This window comes from Calonectris borealis, chromosome 8 (assembly GCF_964195595.1).
Source record: "Calonectris borealis chromosome 8, bCalBor7.hap1.2, whole genome shotgun sequence".
In the NCBI taxonomy this organism is placed as follows: Eukaryota; Metazoa; Chordata; class Aves; order Procellariiformes; family Procellariidae; genus Calonectris; species Calonectris borealis.
The window spans coordinates 19,511,489-19,535,418 of NC_134319.1; the positions used below are offsets into that span (position 1 = coordinate 19,511,489).

At 38.5% G+C, this 23,930-nt stretch overlaps 1 protein-coding gene and 1 long non-coding RNA gene across 2 annotated transcripts; one reads left to right on the forward strand and one right to left on the reverse strand.

Moving 5' to 3' along the window:
* Window positions 1-570: 570 nt before the first annotated feature.
* Window positions 571-20,861, reverse strand: DIPK1A (divergent protein kinase domain 1A). The gene is made up of 5 exons (XM_075156298.1): window positions 20,548-20,861; window positions 5,853-5,987; window positions 5,453-5,560; window positions 4,546-4,722; window positions 571-3,203 (listed from the first exon to the last, which is right to left on the reverse strand). Exons 1-5 carry the CDS (start codon window positions 20,599-20,601, stop codon window positions 2,391-2,393), a joined length of 1,287 nt encoding a protein of 428 aa, XP_075012399.1. The 5' UTR covers window positions 20,602-20,861; the 3' UTR covers window positions 571-2,390.
* Window positions 12,731-17,064, forward strand: LOC142085270 (uncharacterized). Its single transcript, XR_012674596.1, has 3 exons — window positions 12,731-12,807; window positions 13,557-13,622; window positions 16,982-17,064. It is a non-coding gene; the product is annotated as an uncharacterized LOC142085270 (long non-coding RNA).
* Window positions 20,862-23,930: the final 3,069 nt, after the last annotated feature.

Below are 23,930 nucleotides of genomic sequence, written 5' to 3' on the forward strand. Positions count from 1 at the left end.
ACTACAAAAAGATTTTAAATTTTTAAGGGTGGCTTTACATGTCCTTCACCATTTTTTCTTCCAGCTTCTTAATGTTATGGGGGAATCTGTATATAGCTTAAGAAAAAATGCAGTAGTCGTCACAGTAGGTTCTAAAACCACTACTGAAAGGCAGCCTTAAGCTTTCAGGAACACATATGGCAACACTTTCCCTACAGTGACTTAAATGTAGCTGATGCAGGAATACATGTCTAATTGAAATATTTAAGCTTCCTCCAGTGACTGAAGTAAGCACTTCCACACACACAGCTGCAGGCTCTGGCTGCTACTGAAACAGGTAGTCTTAAGCTAAATACTTCACATTATTTAGTGATTAGACAAGTTGTATATACATGCTTAGTTTAGTGGCCTTGACTTGCTCCTATCTCTTATTTTCTCCTACATCCCAGTTTCATAGGCACTTCTTATTTATTTGTTTCCTATTAGACTTACTGAAGTTGCTTGCACAGTTAAAACATGAGTCAAGTAGGCTACATGGAGGAATGTTTTGCTTTAAGATATTGATAGATGGTAAGTACTGCTATTGAAAGAGAAAAGGAGGCCTGTGATTTATTGTAAACAAAACTATGGGTTTTTTTTTTCCAATGAAAGCTCCAACTTGGTGCAACAGCAATAAAAATGAAGGTTCTGTACAACAAACTGCACTATTAAACATGTTTTCCAGTTGTTTAAAATATCAAACATAATTTTAGATTCAATAATCTTCTCTGCCCAAAACCTAGTAGCAATTACAGTCAGATTTTTCCACCAAGAACATAACCACTTTACATTTGAGTGCATTGCTGGCTACAAATACTTATTAGCTTGCCGTTGGAGGACATTATCAAGTTAGAGACAATAATTAGCATTAGCATAGTAATTTGTAAACTAAAAAGCTGATGTTTACAAAACAGTACACTCTTAACCCAAGCTGCATACTATTACATATGGTATGGAGAAATTACTTTACGTTGGTCCTGTACTTCAGTTTAATCATTCAAGGAATGCATTCAATACAGGATACCTAAAGCAGTTAACAACCTTTCAAATATTTAAATATAGCTTATCTTTCTTACCTATGCTGAAAATGAATTAAGGGGCCAGGATTTAGAAGTATATGGATGACTGCCATTGAAATCATTAAGGACTGAACTACAATGACTTATAGATGCTACTATAAAAAAAGAATAGTAACACTACAGCTCACTTATGTTCCACCTCATTCCTAGTTACTGCTATCTCATAGGCTCCCATTTAAGCAATATTCCATGATCCTGAACAATCCAGCTTCTGTTCTACAGTTCAGGTCTACCTCTGGCTTACATACTTCCTGCAGTAGTTCAAGAGGATTTAAGTACAAGTCTGTAACTAAATTTGGGGAGACAGGAAATAGTCAATACTTTTTCTACAACTATTACTTGTTTCACATGTCATACAGCAGATTCCTACACTATGCAAGCTTTCTTTTTTAACTGCTAGGACTTCTGCTATCAGTATTTTAAAAAATTAACTACCGTTCTCATAGCTGAGTTCTCAAACTCCTTACTTTTCAGTATTTGCTACAGCTTAATTTGGGTTAAAGGTTTCAACTGAAGTACAATAATCTACAGTTTTTGAAACATGTTGATATTGCTGCTAGACTATATACATGATTTTAAGAAAACATATTCTAAAATTCTTGGCTTCTAACATGGTTCACTGTATAAGGACTTAATTAAAAAGTGTTGAACTACTTAAACATTCAAGACATAAGCATGAGGTAACAAGGTGTAAACAGAATCTGATTTAAGTCTCATATTATAACCTGTCAGTTCTAGAATAAAATTCTGATTTTCCACAGTTTAAAAATCATTAATGTGCAAATTCTGCCATGCCAGGGTATTAGTAAACTTCAATCTCACAGTTCAGTTTATTCACAACAGCAGCTTGGACTCAGAGACATTATTTGCAGTAGTGGTGGTTCTTCATAAAACTACTTGGGATAAAAATCTTTTGCAGGTATTTCACAAGTGAGCAATGATTTTCACAGAATTGTAGGATGTTCCATCGTTGATGTGGTGGCACAGTGAATACTTTCATCCTGTTCAAGATCTGACAAAGTGCACAGAACAGTCAAGCATGCAGGGTTTTTGTTTCCATAACACAGCATTGGAACACCAGAAGTGCTTCTGGCCTCTACCCAATCATTCAGTGGCACGTTCATTCTTTGAGAAGCCCTGTCGTAAGATACTGACTGAAGGGCAAGAGACTTAAAGAGCCATTCATGAAATCTGATTAAAACGTCTTTAAAAAATGCTGCAGGTCATTTTTATCAAATGCAGTAGGCCACCTCTAGTGACAGGCATCAATATTACCTTCTGCTGGTGGAGAAGCTAAGAATCATTTGTATGGGAAATTTTCTTCCACAGTAAAGTTTTTAAGTTATTGAGTATTAAAGAATGCTCCATTTCCATCTGATTTGCTGTGACTTTAAGGGCAATACACAAGTACAGTTGTTTTTCTAGTTCTTCATGGATATCAGAAGGAGCACCACGAAGCAGGTAGTCTTTAAGTAGCTGACAGGCTTTTGCCAAGTTTGGCTGAATTACTTCTGTGGTACATCTCATTTTGCTTTGGTCACATAGAGTTCTACAGTCTGTACCATAAATACAGTCCAAATCTGATTCACACTGACGATCTTTAATTATTTCCTTCAAATTCATTTCTGGCACAATTTTTCTCATGTCCATCATTTTCAAATCATATTTATCATTATATCCCAAGTTTTTGGCACTTGTATCGCACATAAGAAAGTTTCCATAAGGTCCATGGAAAATATCTTCCACAAATTCTAAAAGCCCTATAGCTATTTTTGCCTTTCTTGGCCATGATGGAGTAAACCATTGGTCCATGCTTCTTCTGAAGCCAGAGGGAATGAAAAGTTCTATAATCCATGGAAGGCTGATTCCATAGAGAGAGGTATATTCAACTCTTTCGGTCACATAGAGATCCCCACAAAAACCCATCAACTTGGGAGTATGTTCTTTATCCTGCAAGATCACCATTAACAGAAACTCATCTAGCTGCAGAAGTGCCCATGCAGATTTCGCCTCTGGCAAAGAAACTCTACCATCTTTGTTTCCATCAGCAAAAGATAGGATGAGATTAACCAGTTCTGAAAGATTTCCTTGTTCACCCAATTTTGCCTAAAAGCAACAAACAAAAAACAATAAGTATGATTTCATTAACTACCACCAATCCACCTGTCATTCTGCCTCCTGTTATTCTCCTTCTATGAACAGTATGATAGGGTATGTTATGTTCTAGTTTTCACTGGATATATAGATGTTACAGGACTTGCTACCTGTGTCTGAAGAGCTTCCTTTTTGTTCTGTTTTCAAAGGCACCAAGTATATGATCTTCTGAAAGTACTAGTGTTCTTTGCATTTCAAAATGCAAACATTAAAATTCAAACATTGTTCTTGGTCAGTCTTTAGAAATCGTATCAAGTAGCTTGTTAAATATTCTCTTACAAAAAGTATGTAGAATTCAAATGTTTAGATCAGGTTTAATTTTCAGCTGATTAAACCTTACAGGTGTAGAGAAATTACAGCATCAACTACATTTTGGCCAACTATAGAAAGTATCAAGACATACTGGGTACAAATCTCATACAGTAAGTGTACCGAAATACTTAATTTTGTTATTTGATATAACCACCTCCATTGTATCAATACAGAGAAAGAAGCCATTGTTGGAATCAGAACCATTGCATTTTCAACTACCACCAACGCACACAGAAAATCAGACAAAGTTTTCCCAAATTCTCCTAAAAATCACTCTAAAAACACCTGCTGCTCACCCATTCTTAGAGACAAAGCTACTGTAATGCATGAAAATTGTCATCAGCTTTACATAATTATATGTGTGTGCATGTGTACATATATGCTCACTCAGCTACAACAGCATTATTTTCATCCCTGGAGACATAGGAGCTATGACAATAGCAAGAGAATTTTAAGAAAGAAAACCCAAAATCAGTATTGACACAGCATCAAAGTGATGACTACATTATGAAAATTCTGGGGTAGCATTAAAGCAATAGAAATAAGTATCACATTAATATAACACACAAAGAACTGACAAGTATGGCTGGTCATTCTGGTTAGAGAGATTCCTGCTGCTCAGTTAACATAGTAACTCTTCGCAAGCATGAACAGTTTTCAAATTGTGCTTCAGTCTTTGTACCTGGTTACAATAACTCCCAAAGCAGCGAAAAATACATATTTTTACCATATTTTCTATACAAATACAAGTGAAAGCTGTAGACATGCAAGATGCATACCAGCTTCCATATGTTAAAAAAAAAAAGGAAAAAACCTGATATTAGTTACTTCAAACTTCGAGATAAGGACCTCTGAGAAAAACTATTTTTGTGCTGATTATTTTTCTAACATGCACTTGAACAAGGCTCATACAGTAGGGCATTCCCTACAGCTGCAGGAAGATAAGCCTTTGTAAAAATAGAAAAAATAAGCATATACTTACTTTAAAAAGACCATATACCATTTCTTTGAATTTCTCAACAGTGGTTCCTCTTGTTGGTTTATCAAATAGGACTATTTCCTTCCTTGGTTCTGGGTCAGTACCAAAATCAAGTTGAGCAGCTTCTTCCATCTGGCATTTTATAACACCTTGCAGATTTCCCCAAATTCCTAAATACATCTATGCAGGAAAAGAGGAAAAAAGGTAAAAAACACTGCAGAAGTCCATCGTTTAAAGACCACCTGTACTCCAACCACTGCTTCAAGAGTCAAGCAGCAACACAGATTAGAAAACTGAGTCCTGCGTACTGACAATGCACAGAGCACATTCAAACAATGGCAACTTCAAATACAATACACTACTGCAGGTACTTAGGAGACACAACACCGTCAAAATACAAAGACAGCTTCATAAACAGTATATTGGCATTACTACCATCTTTTCATGGGTTGTTAAGAGGCTGCTGCTTCTATTTGGGAAGCAGAATAGCAGAGAAGTAGTATGCTGTACAAAAGTATAGGTATCCTGTCAAAACATGGTAGTATCCAGTATTTTATATATATGCTTATAAAATATATGTATTATAAAATAACAATATATAAAATATATATTTTATAATATAAAATTATAATATATAATAATATAGGAATAATATATAATATTATATACAGGTATATTATATATAGGTGCATATTGTATAGATTATTAATATATAGAATACCTATATATTCTCTCTATATAGGTATATTATATACATATATATAAACATGCTCTGCATGTCACAGCAAATAGAATTTGAAATAATCTGTATCAAACAGATAGCTTGCTGACACTAAGGTCTACTTGATGTTCTAGAGAATGACATTTCAGTGGGAAATAATAAAACTAGGTTGGGTGAGTAAAGCCTTACCTGGTTATTGGGCTTTGTTGACAAACATTTTCCAAAATACAAAGTTTCTTTAGCACAAAGACTGCTACATGCTGACCCATCAATAACTCCAGTCTTGTATTTATCACACTGAAACAAACAGGGAGAAAAGTACTTTAACAAGTTGCCCAAGAAAGGAGGTAACTGTATCTCTCCCAACACCTGACTCTTGGAAAAAAAAAAAAAAAATCTACGAAAACTATTCTAATAACCCTATATCAAAACAATGTTAAGAAACTGGTTTTATCTGTAATTGAAGATGTAATCTTACTTCAACATGACGGAATATCAGAATTTGATTAATTTACATGCGGCACCGACTGAATTGGCTGTGGAATTAGTCAGGACAAACACTGAAGAAAGCTATGCTAAATATACTTACTATTATTTTCCTACAGTCATGTCCTCTGCATAGTTCTGTGTAGGTGGAGTACTGAACATACATAACCCAGCTGCCAATAAATACTACTAACCAAGAGATGAAGAGATATTTCATCCGCATATATGAGAAACGTACCTAGAGGACACAAAGAGAAAATATTCTTTGTAATTCATTCAGCAGTAGTCAGAATGATAGAAACAAACATGATTACTGTTTTACCTTTAAGAATTTGACTTCCACAGTGGTGAAATAAGCAGACTGCATTACATGGAACATTCGCTTCCTTCAGTGAGCAAAACTGACAGGGGAGGTCAGTTTGACTTATGTAGTGGAAGGAAAATTAAGATATAAATAAATAAAATAAAATGTGACAGACCCTCATAGGGCAAGCCAGGCTGCAAGAATCAATTTGATCAAAATCATAAACTGTCAGAGCTCAACTACTTGCATTTTTCTCTAAGACCAGTTACTTATGTTCCACTCCTGGTAAACCAAATCCAACAGACCAGGAATCCAGTCAAAAAATAATCTGTATTAATGTATAAATATGCAAGATAGATATACAATGAGCTGGGTGGGTATCAGGGACAGGTTCCATGTGCTGAAGTCTCCCACTCCTTCCTTGAAATGACACCATTTAATTATGCAAGTAAAATTTCTCTGTACTAGCCTCACCTTCAGTGGTCTTTCCCATAACTGTATGCAAGACTTTCCTGTTGTTTCTGTGGCCTCACATTTACATTTTTCACTAGGGACAGAGGAAAAAAGTATTTATAAATTAAGAATTGAGGGAGAGCTAAGTGCCTTGTAAGGGAGGAGGCACATTTTGATCTTTCTTTTTTTTTTTCCCCTCCCCTGAGTCTAGTGTGCTAACGGTTTGATTTTCATACTCACATCAGGATTAGAAAAGAATTAGAAAGTCAGGATCAGCTTTAGCAACAGGATATAAGGAAAGTGCATGACAGCAGCTGTATTGGGTCAGTATGAGATCCATTTCTACTAGTATCCTGATCTTCAGCAACAGCTATAAGCAGATGCCATCAAACAGTGAGACGTATAATATATCCCAAATGTGCTCCCATTTTCCTCTAGAAGAACTTGCTAAACCAGATGTGATTTTCTGTATCTCAAATCATTTATCTTTCATGAACTTACCCAGACTCCTTAAAATCCACATAAGCTTTTAGCATCCACAACACCCTTTAGCAATTAATTCCACAGGTCTACTAATCACTGTACCGGAGTCAGGGACTGGACTTTATTTTGTTTAAATCTGGTTCGTATTAGCTTTCTTTGAGATCCCCTAGTTCATGTATTGGAAGAGATGAGTTATCAATTTCTGTCCACTCTCTCCAGATCTGTCATGATTTTGTGAGCCTCTATCACATGCCTCCCTGCCATGTCGTCTCTTCCAGATTGACAGGCCCTAACTAGGCTGTTCCTCACAGAGAAACCATTCCATATGTTTGGAAAAGGTTCCAAGAAAGGTAGTAATTATGAGCAGTTTTGCCATCACATATATACATACCAAGTTAACTCATCTCACACATACTAATTTCAGATGGCTCCATCTGCATGGGAGAAAAGCACTGAAGTAATTCCAAATTACTGCAGTTTGATAATAATTATCTTAAATCACAGTAAATTGAATACATGGCCTCAGCTTTTAAGTATTTTATATTTTAGAAAAAAATGTTACTAAAGAAAATAATCGTCCACAAATATAGGAAGATCTTCAAAGATGCATTTCCCTTTCTAAATACGTAAGGGGAATAAATATTTAAGGGAACTAAGATCAAAGAAGCAGTTCTAATCAGTTGAATGGTAGCTTGGTTTAACACATATCACAAGAACTGACTTTTTCAGAGCTTAGCAGAAGTATAATCCCTAGGTATAGGAGTACTACTCTCAACCTAGAGTGGTTCCAACTCTTCCAACGGAACTCATCTCGTGATTCAGGTTATACTTTCACAAAGGCACTCACTCCATCCACAGACTAAAGAGGAACTGTATCTTGACCCCATATAGTTCTGTAAGGAACATCAAGTCTCAAAGAGAAGCAGGAATGCAAGAAACAGAAAAACTGCTAGGAAAAGTGATGGTATATGGCTCAGCCCTTAATTTTATATCCTATTATCATTCTATTTTATAGCGTAACAATTTTAAAAAATAAACGGGTAATTGTTAATAAAAGGGAAGGTGCATGCAAGATGTTTTAATACTTTCAAATGTTGAAGAGCAGTCCCAAATTCCATGTGACTCATTCTATAAGAAAGACTGAGAGCCTTTTGGCTATATTTTCAGAGAAGTGGGTAGACACCCCTTATGCCCAAACAACTCTAAGATACAATGCTGCCAAAGTCAAAGCCCTCAGCCCAAGGAAATCTTAATCCCTGCCCCCTGCCCTGCCCACCCCTGACAACAAAACCACCAAAAAGCCCAAACTGAATAATGCAAGAAGTTAACCCAACAAGTTACGCAAAAAAGCAGGAGCATGACGATATGGCCTTTAAACAGTTCTAGCATAAATATTTCTCATGATGCTTTATGTCCCTTCAAAGAACCTAATACCATAAAATTCCACATCAAAATAGAGTTTGTGTTTCCAAGATGCTAATAAATACGTATCCACAATCTCTGCGAGAATGTAAATTTAAATACAAAATGGGTGAACACTTCTCCTGAGGACAAGCAGAAGCAGATCACCCATGGCCTCACAGGTAATGACTCATACCTAAATCTAGATCTCAAAAGTCACAGTCCGTTGCTCTAACCATAATTTCCTTCTATAGTAGAATAGAAATGTTTTCATGTTGTCTTTATGTGATCTACTGAAGCTTTTTCAAATCTGCACATTTCTTGCTCAGCACAAGAATTCAAAGCTTCAGTAAGAAAAAATCAGGAGCATCACTAAAGTTTATTTGGGAACAACCTTAAATTTCAGACATCTTATTGAAGTAAATGAGAGTTGTAACATGTTTGTATACAAGTCTAACACAAGAGGCCTGACTTGAAAGTGGATGTTTTCTTTCCATAGGATCATATACACATACTTGTCCACTTTATCATCTCAAAACTTCTTTCCTTGCTTCAAGACCAGTTCCTCTGCCTTTGACAAAATATTGTTGTTACAGTCCAGCATCTGGAGATTTAAGAAAGTGATTTCTATTTTCTTTCATACAGTAAGCTATAATTTTCTGAATTTCAGCTGAAATATCACAAGATGATCTGGTCATACAGCCACAGGAACTTCACTGATAAATAGTTATACTAAAAAACTCTTTAGTGTCATATTCTAAAATTTTCTGCTTTTGAAAATCGAAACCAAAAGAGAACAATCACATCTTTGGACTTGCTTAGACTGCAGTTTCACTATACAAATTGTTCAGTACAGTACAAATTGCTTTGCCCCTGCTTCTTCTCATCTCTATACTGAAGCTTATTTTTATCGTAATTACATCCAAAGAACTGAGTCTACACGACAGATGAAATCAGGGAGTTGACCTGATTCACAGGACAAGCCTGCAAATAGCTGTGTCAGCACAACTGCAGGGTAGTGCACCTTGGCAAAGCCAGCAGAAATATTCTGAAGTAATTTTACTAACAACATTTTAAACCTATTTGCCTTATTTTTAAGTTTTGTTCCTCCACTGCCAGTTCTGCAAGTGAAGCCAGTTTAAAGGAGACCATGTACTGCAAGCAATTTTTTTTTAACTCTTCATGTTTTAGATTGTTGAAGACAGCAAAATGAATATTCCTTTCTGTAATATACATAGCATATTCATGTACCAAAAAGTCACTTAAAAACCAGATTATTGTACCCACCCACAGTAAACCATGTTTATAGAATCCTTGGTCTTCTCTAAACATCCACGAATAAGACTAAATATTAAGGTTTATCATTAAATAATGTAAAGGTTTTGTTTACGCTAAGAAGTACTACCAGAATTTTGAAAAATTCTGATTGTGGCAGTGTAGATGTCTTATAGTTTAATGAAACTACACATCTTTAATATAAAGATAGGTTAAAAGGAACATGGAATACAAATACCCAAACCCACACTTACTAAGGAAAAAAAAAAATTACTTTCAAAGATTTGGGCCACTTTAATAAATAAAGTGCTTGAGTACCCTCTTATTTATAGGTAACTAGAGAAGGAAAGGTAGGAGAGAGCATTGTCATGCTAGGCTACATCAATAGTCCACCAATAAAGATGGTTTGAAAAAAATGAAAAGGAAAAAAAAGAAAATCCCATCAAGGAATTATCAACGCAAATTTAGAAACCAAATAATCAAATATTTCATCACAAGTTGTTGATTCAGATCACATTTTCTTCAAAATAAAAAAAAACTTTCTTAACCGCTGGTCACTGAAAGCTCATCATACACATCGCTATTTTGCTGCTAGAAGTCTGACAGACACACTTAGGAGAAGTGAACTTTCTGTAACCAGAAGCTTGAAATGCCTCATACCCTTAGTCCCTCCAAATCAAGGCTGAGGTTAGCAAGGGGACAGTGTTGAACAGATAAATAAATTTGTAGCTGATCTGTGTTTAAGCAGAGGATTTCTGTTTCCAGGACAGCTAGCTCCTCAACTGATTAAAAATTTCAAACTGTTTTTCAACTTTCATGAAACTAAGCACATGTTTTATTGTGAAAAATCAAGAGTTATGCTGAGAAAAATAAAATGGAAAACCTGATACTGCTCCAGAGTGAACTCTCAGCCACGAGCTGAAAGCTTGGAAAGCTTACAGAGGGAGACCTGGGAGGGGCAGAAGGAAGTGGGTTCCAGAAGATGGCAACAGCATAAACAGTATTACCTAGCTTTAGAATGGAGGGAAAACACAGAACTGCAGCAGATGTAAATAAGTCAGCTTACTAAAAAACCTACAATAATTTATGAGTACTTATAAAAATATGACAAACAACCAGCATGCATTACACCCTTTCCTCTTGGAAGAAATAATCCAAGAAAGGTCAGTGCCAAAACACCCAAAGGTGATTCCAATTCATGCAGCTGAGGTCCTGCCATGTGCCTCAGCTATGCATCCCTATTCCTTCACTCCTTCACACACACTCATTTGACCTGATCTTAAAACTACCTACTTAAAAGAAGATATAGATACAACTAACTCCTTTTATTCTGGTGATAAATCTTGACCAGTTAGTTCCTTCAACCAGTTCTTCTTTTATGATATTTTATTGGGAGTGTGGCAAGACAGGAATGATTTCTGCTATTTTCCTCGGAGCCACAAAGACCTTAGTTGGAGTAACATGTAATTTCCTCTGAAGCAGAGTGTCCACAGTATGGATACAAACTGGATGGAGTACAAAAGGAGCTAACAATAATGCTGTGTGGTTTACAGCACATTTAGAAACAGCTTAGAAATTATATGAGGAAGGTGGGGGTAAGGAGCACAGAACGGCCAAGAAAACAAAACTGACAGCAAGGGGCTGGGGAGCATCAAAAAAAGAAATACCATACATAAGACTTGCCCATTTAAAGAAAACTACTAAAATGACAGAATTGCAAGACTTTCAGTGCAATTTCCTAGCTTTAAAAAAAAGACAAAATACCGCTACATGCTTACAAGATGAAAAATCACAAACTTTCTTGCAAATCGCACTACTTGAACAGACTGATGAAAAGCAGAAGTCGTCATTCTACATGTGAACCAGCAATAAGTGAGAACTGGTATTTTACCAATGGATTCAGAAACATTTCCACCACCACCACCCCGTACAGAAGATAATTGAAATTTTAGTTCAAGCTCAGGTGGACTCAGCCTCGTCTATTCTTTCTTCCAGACCATTTTCTGGAAGAAAATGTAGTCATTTACAATTTTCACTTATAGTTTTTTCTTTCCAGTAGCCACCTCAAGCTGTTTGCTTAGCCAGTCTTAGTGTTCCCCCCTCTTGAACCACACATTATCTGCTATTCTTTTTCTTCCAGTTATCTCCAGTCTATTTCCATCTGATTCTGCAACACTGGCCTCAGTTCCAGTCTTCCTCCACTGTCTGTCTTCCATTCTCAAGTAAGTTTCCAGCACTACTCAGTGCCTCATCCACTTCTTCAGTTTATCCAGCACAACTTTCCTACTTCAGAATCCTTTGCCCTGAACTACTGCCCATGTACAAAATGCGCTTATCATCCACAAGCATCCTTCTTTCACAGCTCTGGGAGGCCAGCACAGGTGATAGGGCAAAGCACTAGGAGAGTGTCTCCCTCCCTGTTCTCACTTCTAGAACCAAAGGAAAGCTGTAAGCAGGGCAGATGGATTCTTTGCATAGTTTAGTTCTTACACCCACACTACAAAAAATAAACCAAAACAAAACCAGAGAGATCTATTCTTCCCCAGCAGATCCATCCCAGGAAGCCCAGGTTAACAGCCCAGAGGCAGCCCTCCAGCAGAGGTCTCTTGAAACACAGTTTTGAACTGAGAGGTGAACCAAACCAGTAGATCAAAAACATTTAAGGTGCTAGATTGAGGGATCGCCTGATCTGGATCAGTTGTGAACATACAAACACATTTTTCTCAGTCCGTCTAGAGAACGCAATGTGTTTTTTCTTTGTTACCTTCATACTTTCTGCTGGCTGAAGGACAAAGGATACATAATAGTTTTAGCACTCACAAATAAGTGCTAAAAGAACTACTAGAGTATAGTCATGCAGGTTTAATGTCTTCTGTAATAATTTACTTATTTTCATTTGTTCTTTCCACCTAAAAAATCATGGTTCCATTATCTAGAGTTTAATTTTTTTTGCTGGTTTCAACATAGTAATAATACCAATGAGTGCTCTGTAGTACAGTTCCGGAAATTATCTTGCTAGGCAAGTCATTCATCTATTTTTACTTTGGCCTAACACTTCTGTTACTAGATACAGCATCAAACAGAAAGAATGACCTTCCTTGCCTTTGCAAGCACAATGAGATACAGCAGCATCTGAAGAGAGGTACCAAAGCTATTTGTAATTAAAGCATAATATTTTTATAAAACCAGATCATATTCAATGATTGATAACTATGCAATGAAGGCATGTTCATTAGTTTTTTGTACTCATCTTTTTTGTCAGGATTGACTTCTAGTCAACTGAGCAAACAGCTGCCCATTATTCCCACTTCCACTCCCTTGCCCAAATCCTCTGTCAAAGGTTACCACCACATAGCAGAGTCTGTAGAAGCAAACATATTTAGGTCTCATACTCTGAGAATCATCCTCTTCATTGAAAAAACATTTTCATTATAAGTTTCCAATAGTCAAACAAATAATGAGCTGGAGTAGCTAAGGTATGGGGTGCATGCTCACTCTGCCACTTCAGCTGTATGTATAGTAACAGAGCTTGGAGTCAGAGGAGCATCTTGGACCACCCAGCAACACTCCACAGAGCTCAGCTGTTAGCCTTCTTACTAAGTACAATTAAGATGTGCCAGGCTGAAATGAGAATGGCTGCATTGGCAAAGGCTGACTCAAACCATCCTTAACTTCTTGCATGCACACTATCACAGAGCTAACTTAAGAAATTTTATTTTTCCATCTAAATATATACCACCACTGTAGTGTCGTGAACCTAATCTCAAAGTTTCACCATGTATTTCATAAAATAAATAAATAAACCCCAAACACAATCATCAAACACACACAGAACGCCAGCAACAAAACTCTTGAGCATCCAACCTGAAAAGAATTTATGTTTTTAAACAGCTTATGATGTTGTACCTAAATTTGCTGCCAGCAAAAAAAAAAAAGGAATCTTGTTTGGCATTTCAGGTAAGTCCTCTTCCTTCCTACCCAACCTCCCATGCTCTTTACTCAGCCTAGAGCTGCTGAGATACACTATAGAGGAAGGAAGAATGGTAGTCTCCTATTCCCCATCCAGCACTTGGCCTACAGCAGCTGGAAAAGCTGACAGATGACATTCCTACACACAAAAGCTTTTTCCAGAAATGTGGGGTTTTTTGTTTTTTTAGTTTCTTTGGAGTTTTTTGTTGTTTGTTTGTTTTTAAGTAAACAGCACTATAGTACAATCATCATAATTTAAGAATTCTGTAGTGAAGCTGGGTGCTTTCTCTATCATCTCATGTACTTTAATTTTCAGGTGTCTTTCATTTATGAAGTTTAATTATGTTTTTTCAAATTAACTTTTCTGAATCCTACCAGAAGTCGTCTCATATCTTGACATACCCTCTGCACATTCTTGAAGCAAACACTTTCCCTATAAGTCCCATTCTTTCTAGGTACTATTTCTTTCAGAAAGTAAATAAAAGCACCAGTTAAAAATAAGCTAAAAAATGTTTCCAATCGAAGCGGCATAATTTAATTAATTTAAAACATTTAAGTTCCTTTTAGCCACAAAAGGGCTGGGTGCAAGGGCAGGACCAACTATGCAAATCTTGGGGGGGCAGGGAGGGAAAATCAAGTTAACACAAAGTATGTTCAATTATAGCATTTCCTATTTTTTTCCTCTTCATGACTGCTATCTATAAACAAACTACATCCAGAATATCTATTCTCACAGTATAAAAGAACCTGACTTACATTTCAACAATGATAAAATTCTGCACCAAAGAAACACATGCATGAACATCAATACTTACACTCGTGCTGGTAAAGGTTCAATGTTAGATTTACTCAGCTTCTTTGGGGCAGGGTATAGGGGATCTATTCATATGGTCCAAGTCCCAGTTTACCCCATATTGCATTCTACAAAGCATTCCAAGTATTTCCTTTAAGTTCTATTATCCAAGCTGGGAGACAAGGAACATAAGGGGAAACTATTTTTTTCTATAAAATGGATATTGCCCCAAACAAAGTAATCAAATCAAGGCAGAAGCTATAGCAAGACACCTCCTTTCTTCTGATAAGTACCAAGCCTTCTGGCAACTTTAAGTGCTTTCTCTTAAATGCAATTTTTAGTTTTATTTCTCCAAAGAGAAGTATGATTTGCCAGAAACTATCACAATACATTCCACATTTTGATACCCAACACCACGCATAAAAACAATCCATGACAAAAATTGCATCAGTACAGAGTTTCTGGGTATGTTTATTTCAACATACCAGCATGTCTTCCAGGGCTTTCTAGCTCACAGAAGCCAAATCTGGATCTCTAACTCCCTCACACACACTTTGAGAGATTCAAAGTAACATGGTAACTTCTTTTATTATGTGAAATTCTACCCACAAACACAAAAGGATACCAAACATGATGGCAGGCAGTTTTCAGTGATTCAAGCAACATCTGTGTGAGACAGAACCTCATAAAACTTTAAAAACAAAACAAAACAAAACAAACAAACAAAACCCAACAAAAACATGGGTTGCAGATTATTATGAACAAGCAACCACAAAGATACAACTGTCATTTACAGATACTAAATGAAAATATATGAAGGATTATTATTCCACAGCCACAGTCAGTCTGGAAAATAAGTCTGCGGAGAACAGGATGCTTGGGGCAGAGTTTGAATAGGAAAGATAAAAAAAGTATTTGCTTTTTTCCAAATTGATTTTTGTTTTTAGAAGTGAACCTTTCATAACTATTTAATTACCCAGTCCTTAATAAAATATTGCAGAACACCTGCAGGGAAAACTAAAAATTATTTTATCACATCCTCATTTCTACAGACAATTATGATAATGGTCCTCCTAAAGCCTGTCACAAGACTTCTCTACAAAATGTCTTCTATTAATAGGATTACTGAAAATTCTAATAAACTAACTTCTTCAGTATTTCCCCACACATAGGAAGCTCCTATGAATCAGGAATTATAGCAAATAAGTGCTAATGATTATCTTCCATCTATTTGAAGATAAGATACACGGATTTCCTTTAGAGACAGGGTTTTGTTTGTTTGTTTGTTTTTTTAACTATTTCTAATAACCCTAATATTACATAAATACTATAACACACAAAACTACTGGTAAAATATGAGAACGATCAACAGAAATAAATCTGTCAATTTTAGACAAAGCTGTTTCATGTCTAAAAACTGCTTGAGAACCAAAGCTTCTGGGACAACAAACCCTCTTCATTCCTCAAAGTTTCTTGTTGACTTTTTCCATGCAGTTTTATAATACTAAACTTTAAACCAAAGTGCTATTTAATGCATTTTTCTATTAAATGCATACCATTTAGTACAATCTCAGAGACCAGCAGTGGTCTGCAGGTCTCAGGACCACTGCAGAGTATTGACCATATTCATAGTACAGGAGAAAATACTGTATATATGGGGTTATCCAAATTTGTCCTCCTTCTCAGGCAGAAAGAGAATGTGTTTGGGACAGAAAATCCTCCCCAAATGCCATCTGACTACATCATATATTTGGCAGGAAGTTCTGGAGAAGCTAGATTTATTTTGGGCTCAGCACTGTGCCAATGCAGTCGAGTAGCTTTTGACTTGCAAGAGACTTACGCCCTGCCAGTTCAGAGCATGGACAATCTGCTCTGCTTACAAAAGACCACAAGGTTCTACTCTCTGATTCAAAAGGGAATTACTTGACTAATAAGGACTTCCTTATCACATTCAGCAAAAGGCCCAATCATTATTTGGTTTCTTCCCATACATTCCCCCTACTAAATTCCCATTTCCTCCCCAGAATCTGCCTGTGATCCACTTAGTCCACTTCGTCTCAGAAGTGTCAGAACTGATGTGCATGTGCTGTACTAATGCAGCAGGGACACGGATTTACTGAGCCTGGTTAGGTCACATGTGCACTAATGCACTCTGAATACAGCGGACATAATGCACATATGCTATGCAGATCATTTGAACACATTGAACACATTTCTGAGCAAGAAGTCCCAGACAGAGATTAGGGAGCAATACAGACTTAATCTGGAATTGTGACAAACTGCTAGAAAACATTTTTAATAACAACATCTTCAGGGTTACAGAAGGACTGAATTATCAGAAAAGGAAGAAAGTGTTCAAAACCAGGAAACACAACTTCTCTTTTCTGCTTCACTCTTCCATCAAGACTGTTAGAAAAGAGCCAGGGAACGCAAGAGTAAAGGAAAGCACTTGTAATGCTTAAAGGATATTACAGAATCGACTTCTTCCATCACTTGTATATTCTACTAAGTCATGTGCATTGAATAATAATTAGACATTCATCCCCTGGAACAGAACTGGAAAACCACGTTTGGCAAAACTTAAGTCTGGATGCACTCCAAAGCATATGGAGAGGAGCAGATCAAAATGCAACATAACTTGCCAGTTTTTTGGTAAGTGTACTTTTTATTTAAAACATTTTTATGGTTAAAGAGTACGAAAGTGTTTCTTTGTTTAATAGTACAGAGAGCTTAATTCTGCAAAGTATTCCACATAACCATAGTGCACTAATCTTCTCCAAATCTCAGTTGCTCACTCCATTTGTTTTACATATTAGCAATAGGAAAGAACAGATAAAAAAATTGTAGGCTGATCACGTTAGAAATCCTGTTTTGTTCTTTGTTCAGGTTGGATTACAGATCATAGGATGCATTTCAGGCATGCTGACATGATGTCTGAGAGTATTAGCCCATGCTGTCTTGGATACCATGTACTGGACACATTCACAATTTCAAGAGCAGACAATGCAAGTTTAAGATTATGCTAGTGTCTTGAATTATCTGTATCCTGAGTAATCAAACTGAGAAAACAGAGTTGGAGACACCTTTTGAAATCAAATAAGATAATGACCAAGATGGAAAACAGGATGTTTCCCCTTAAAAAAAAGCAAAAAAAAAAGAGCATTAAAATCTTAGAGGAAAGAGATGATATAGGAAATTTCTGTTATGTAGGACTTGAAAACTTTTTTATTCTTTCGCTCTTCAAAGACAGTCTCTTGTACATTGCTGAAGTCCATGGAACATCTCTAAAGAGTCTGTAAACTTGGTCCAGAATCTCTAGAGGCCAGAAAGCTTCCGAGCGTGCAGGTGTTCTTTACATGATTATTGTCATGCGCAACCCCGCTGGCTTGCCCTCAGCCTCATGATACAATTGCTAACTACAGCTATCAGAAAAATCTTCAGGTCAATGTCTCCCAAATTTGGGACACTAACCTCTACCTAAAACATAAATCAAATCCCAACAGTGCTAATCACCCAACTGTAAAATCTTATAAATACAATTAGATTTTTTTTTTTGTGGTATTTAATAGTGTTTAAAAGTTTGTCAGGTTTGAGTTTTTTTTTATTGTTTTGTTTGTTTTACTATTGTTACATGATTTGCAGTCTAAGCAATGGGAAATCTTTGTATTTCAGAGTTACGTTTTACGACAAAACTTTAACATTGTCTCTGTGGGTCCCTAACCACTAGGTTTTGGGCTGAGGTAAGATATCCAAGAGTTCGCCCTGCTCCTTTTACATGAGCTGATACTTGGCAGCACATCCTTCTTAGCCAGAAGGATCATCAACTGATTACCCATGCACCTAGCATGCTGCATAAAAGCTAAAGAACATGTAAAATAATAATAATAATAATAAAACATTTGCCATAGAGTATCAGTTGCAAACCAACTCATAGCATCCTGCTCCTATCACAGCAGGAAAGCTAGAGCAGGTATTAAGTTCTGTCTCGCAGAATCTGATGTTCCATCAACTCACTTCACAACACAGTTTTCAAAAAGTCTGGAACAGCAGCCAACAAAATTTGCAAGTCACTCAGCGATACCTTCCATTGTACAACCATCTTCCCTGGTGTGCTACTTGATATATTGCATAGCAATACTGCACAAATCTTTCCGTCTTGCTCGTAGCTACATATCAGTGAGTTAAAGTCTAGCATTTACTTAGAAAGCATTGGCTTCTTTGGAGACAAAGCGCTCGGCAATTAGTATAGTTAAACTATGACTACATTTGTCATGTACCAACAGTAATATGCAGTGACAAGAAAAGCCAATATATTGATAGCTTGCTGCCATTCTATGGATGCATCAAATATCAACATACATTCACTGTCTAACACAGAAAAATATGTTAATGTTCACAAAGCCACTATTAGATCTCCTAAACCAAATCTGTAAAATATTCAAATGCAGTTTCCAGTATAAGAAAGCACAGTCAGAAATATTTTTTTAATCTGTCATAGAAACAAATAGTTAACTTCTTTGGCTTTTCTAATAAATGATCCTGCTGTCTTCCTCCTTCTCAGCAGATTTTAAAGTAACATATTTTGCTTGAAAGACCTTAAAGTAAATGTTGAGAAGAAGAATGGAGAAAAATGTTATCAGACATCACCATATAATGATCAGAGAGAGACTTATTATCAAGGCAAAGGAGGCAAACAATTTGGAGAATCCTAATTTGAAAGGTAGCATATAGATTATGAATTAATTTTTATTTTTATCAGAGGCTTTCTCCTATGGGAATCCAAATGCTGTACAAGTGTCTACTTCAGTAAATACATCGAGAGCAATCTTTTCTAGTCTAAAAATCAAGTGATACTGACCCAGATTTGCAGATACATACCATAAAACAAATACTAAAGAGAATAAGATTACACCCGTATCTGTACGCTTCTCCCTAAATGTTACATCCCTTTTCAGGTACTTCCAAAAAGAGAGTAAGATCAGAAAAGATCCAGACGAGGAGAAATTAAAACATTTGAGACTTTAAAATGCATCAGAACGAAGTTTCCATTTTTTAATTCAATGATCACAAAGCATTTAGTAAGATATCAACAGATGATAAACATATAAGTAACATATATAAGAAAAGGAAATATTATATTTATCCCCTCCAACACAACAAATGCTCATTTTAGTTACAATTTAATTAAAATATAATGCAACAGAAAAAGGAACACCAGAGAATAACCCTCAACGTGCCACAAGATCATAACTAACATTTCACCTTATAACTTCCTGCTACATGACAGCCACAGCACTTTCCAAACCAAAACATCCTTACACAGATAGCTTAAGTAATACAAACGTGTACCTGTATATGTAAATACAAAAGTCTGTCTATGAATGCATACACAAATGCATGGAGCAACTAACTACTGGACAGCAAAAGAAAAGTGCCCGACATTAATTCTTTTAGGATATGTGAAAAAAGAAGTCTGCTCATGCAAGCTCTCGTCCATCCTCCGATGGGATGGATGTCCACAGCACCGGCCATAGGTGTAAAGGAGGGACATGTGGAGAAAAGCATGAGGGTTCCTCCGGGCCCTGGCAATGCCGCGGGTGTAGCTGACCAACTGAAAGTCTCTTGCGAGCCCGAGGGGGCCGAGGGAGCCGGCGGGCAGGCTGCCGAGTAACAGGTCCTGCCGAGGAGCAGCGCGGGCCGCTCGGGGAGGGCGCTCCGTGGAGCTCGCTGCACCCCAGAGGCGGCAAGCGAGGCCCGAGCCGACTGGCGGGAGGGGCGGCAACAGGCACCACAGCCCCCGGGGCCGCCCGGCACCTGCTCCCATGCCTCAAGACGGGCCGCCAAGGGGCCCGCCGGCCGCGGCTAGCGCCTCAGCCCCGGCCCCGCGACCTTCCGCCGGCCGATCCGCAGCGCGGCGCAGCCGAGCCCCGTCCGCCGTGAGGCGCCGGCGGGAGGGAACGACGGCCGCACCCGCGCCGGGCCGGGAGAAGCGGCGAGCCCTGCGGGGGGCGCCCGCTCCTGAGGTAACTTTGCGGGGGGAGAGCGGGGAGGGAAGAGTGCTGGCACCGGCCTGCCCGGCCCGACCCGCCCGCCGCGGGGGACGGCCCGCTGCCGGCCTACCTGCGCGTAGTGGGGTTTCCTGAGCCAGGCCCCCGGGAAGAGCCGCCTCGCCATGGCAATCACACATCCCCGCAGCGGGCGGCGATCAGAGGCGGAGCGGTGAGGAGCGCTTCCCCGCCTGCCGCTGCAGCCGCGCCGCCGGCACGGCACGGCACGGCACACGCGCGGCGGCGGTAGTGAGGGAAGAGGGAGCGAGCGCGGCGGCCGCCCTTCCTCAGGCACCGGCGGCGGCCGAGCAACAGCAGCTGTCAGCGGGCAAAAAGGGCGGGCAGCTGCCGCCTCCGCCGACGCAGAAACCCGCCCGCGCCGCCACCCTCTGCTTAAAGGGGAGGATAGCAGCGGCTGTGGGGGAGCGAGGCGGGGCTGAGGGGAGAGGGGGCGGGGCGAGGAGAGGCCCCGCCTCGCCGGGCCCGGGGCCTCTCCTCGCCCCGCCCCCTCCCCCCTCAGCCGCGTCGAGCCGCTGGGGCTGTCCTTGTCCCTGTTCCCGCTCCCGGGCCATGACGGGAGGAATGGGGCTCGTCGAGCCGAGAGCCACCCCCGAGTTCCCCTCGGCGCTCGTGTCTGGCAGAAAGCGCTCGGGCCCTGTCTGGGGACAATTATGAAGAAGTCAGTTAATAAATAATGTGTCTCACTGATTGCGAACAGGCTCCCGTCATCTACTGGACACGGTATTAAAAACAGCTGCGGGCCTGTTACAGTCTGAAAAAAAGAGTATTTCTTCCAAAATAAGGAGGGAACATTTGCCTGGGCCCTTATTAACACAGATTAGGGACATGAGTCTCATAAAGAGGGGAAAAAATTATCAATGGCTCCTTCAGCAGAGGATCTCTCAACGCTACACGCAATGTAAGAAGTCCCAGCCCAATTGCAATTAGTGGGAATGCTGTTAACTTCAAGTAAAATTGTCCTTTCTTACATGAAGTTTTATTTTTGTTCTGCCTTCTTGTGTTTATGACTTGATTGTGACTTCTTTTAACGCAATGTGTTTTGCAGAGTCAAAGTCAGAAGCTGGGAGTGTCCCGTTCGGATGCTTTTTGGCTGTGAGACTTTGGGGAAAAAGATTATGCCATGGTGTGGGGATAAAAATAATGAGGAGATGAACGTAGCATGTTACAGCTTTTGGTGTTCAGTACGCTTACCAAAGAAGGCTTCTTTGATGAAAAGACGGGTCACAAAAATACTACTGTAAGAGTAAGTTACGTTTTTTTGGCAGGGCTTACTCTTAAGGAAAGATGTGTATCTGGAAACCAAATGTTAGGAACTCACAAGTATTAAAACTCTGCAGAATTTAGAGAGACTTGCGCTTTAAGATTCAAGAACAGTCTGCAACTGCTTTTTGAATAATATAATCGCTGCCAGAGTGACTCTGAAGTATAAATCTGAAAATTAATTAGTAAGATTTGGCACTCCTGTAAAAGCAATCCTGGCTTTAATAACAGCCAGCGACTCTCACAGTAAGGGTGTTTTCTTCTCTTCCTATTCAGGCAGGCCCAGATGGCCACGCTTTCTGCATCACCTCCCTCTACAGTTCAGTGGTTTGCACAATTTTAGCTAGATTACGGGCATGCAACGGAAAGGCAACACAAGAGAAGACCACAGAGCAAACATTTAAATATTTTGCTGAATAATCTCAAGCCATTAGTTCATCCAGTGCCCTATGCCAACCCTTGCAATGACAGGCTGGGAGTAATCATAAAATGTGGGTCTCTCATATGGCAAGCAAGGATCTAAATGTTTCATTCCTGTTAAGTCTGGATCCAAAGAGTTCCTGGCATATGTTCATTAGGGAATATATTTTTCACTTAGTACATGAGATCTTAGTCATCTCTGAGAGCAGGTGCTTTATTCCAGCACCGAAGTGTTTAGTTCTTCAAGTACTCTTTGTGCCCAGGCTTTGCTAAATGCTAAAACATATGGCCATTTCAGCCTTTTTCAGCTACCTGTTAAACACAGAATTCCCAGTTAAGCCTCAGTAAAGGCAACTCGCATGAAAAGCTAGGCCACGTAAGCCAGAACACTAACAGAAAAGGTGTAACATGCACTGACTTGGCATTCAGTGGGTGTGCAAAACCAAAGGAATATTCTAAAGACCAGGGGGCAGATGCAGAAAAGTAACTGAGATAGAACATAAATCGTACTGACGTATTATTTAGGGTACAGGCTTTCCATTCACACATGCTTTTCCATTCTCCAGTTCACACATTACTCATTTTTGTATGCCAATGCCAAAACTTTGGTATATCTTAATGCCCAAGCAGTAAAAGTTATGCTGATTTATTGCTACCTACTAATATTTAAGTTTCCTATCCAGCTATATCAACACTGAGTGGTGTTATTCTAGCGATGCAGGGTTTGTGTGTAAGATAGAAATCAACTGCTGATTACACAAATGCAGCGTTTGTCACTCACGGTGTCAAAAGGTAAACGTGGTTTTATAATATCTTCTTACCTTCACCTTCAGTTCTATGACAACTTGGAGCTTATTACATAGTAAGAATAACTCAGAAAAACCTGAAAGTGGTTACTTCTGAGCTGAAGCATCCAGGAATTCTGGACATACAATGAATAAAAATATGAGACTAATGAGGAGAATGGAAAACTACAGAGAAGAATCTGAATTCTTCAAGATACTCAGTATAATGTGCACCTTTATAAATAAAATAAAGAATTTAATTAAATTTCTTTTGAAGGAAAGTCTGTGCTACTTGAGCAAGTAATACAGGTTTTAACATTAAACAAAAGCTAAACATTAACTTACTGCAATGGTGCTGGACTTGCTTTTTACACAGTTATTTGAAGCAGCTGCACCCACATAGTGATTTAACTTGAATGCTACCATAAGAGACTCCATGGGAAATCCTCAGGGTTCACACACTCTCCCCACTATCGTATTATATGCAGGGAGCCTCTGGCTAATGTTAATAATCACAAGACTTCTAATGTTCATAATCACAAGACTTCTCTTTTTCACAGCAGCTTTACCAATTTTCAGTCTGCCTAGCATGGCTTCCTGGATTAGTGCTCTTATTCTTTGGATATGCCTAAGAAATATTCTGTGATCCTGGGCAGTACCACAGTTTTAAAGTATTACAGCACCAGTAGGAATGGAATGTCTTCGTATTTGCCAGTTACCTTGGTTTGTAATTACTTTTAATAAACATATTTACACAATATACAACACGACAATGATTTACAATAAAACCACCTGCATTTCCTAAAATAAAGTCCACAAAAATCTAGAGGTTTCTCTCTCTTCATATTACCTAGCTATCAAGGTGCTTGCTCAGAGATCTGTCTGGGAGTCTGTTTCTATACAGACCCTACTTTCTTAGGTTAGTCTTTGTGGAAGAGAATGAAGATCTGGGGACACATCCTACCTTTAG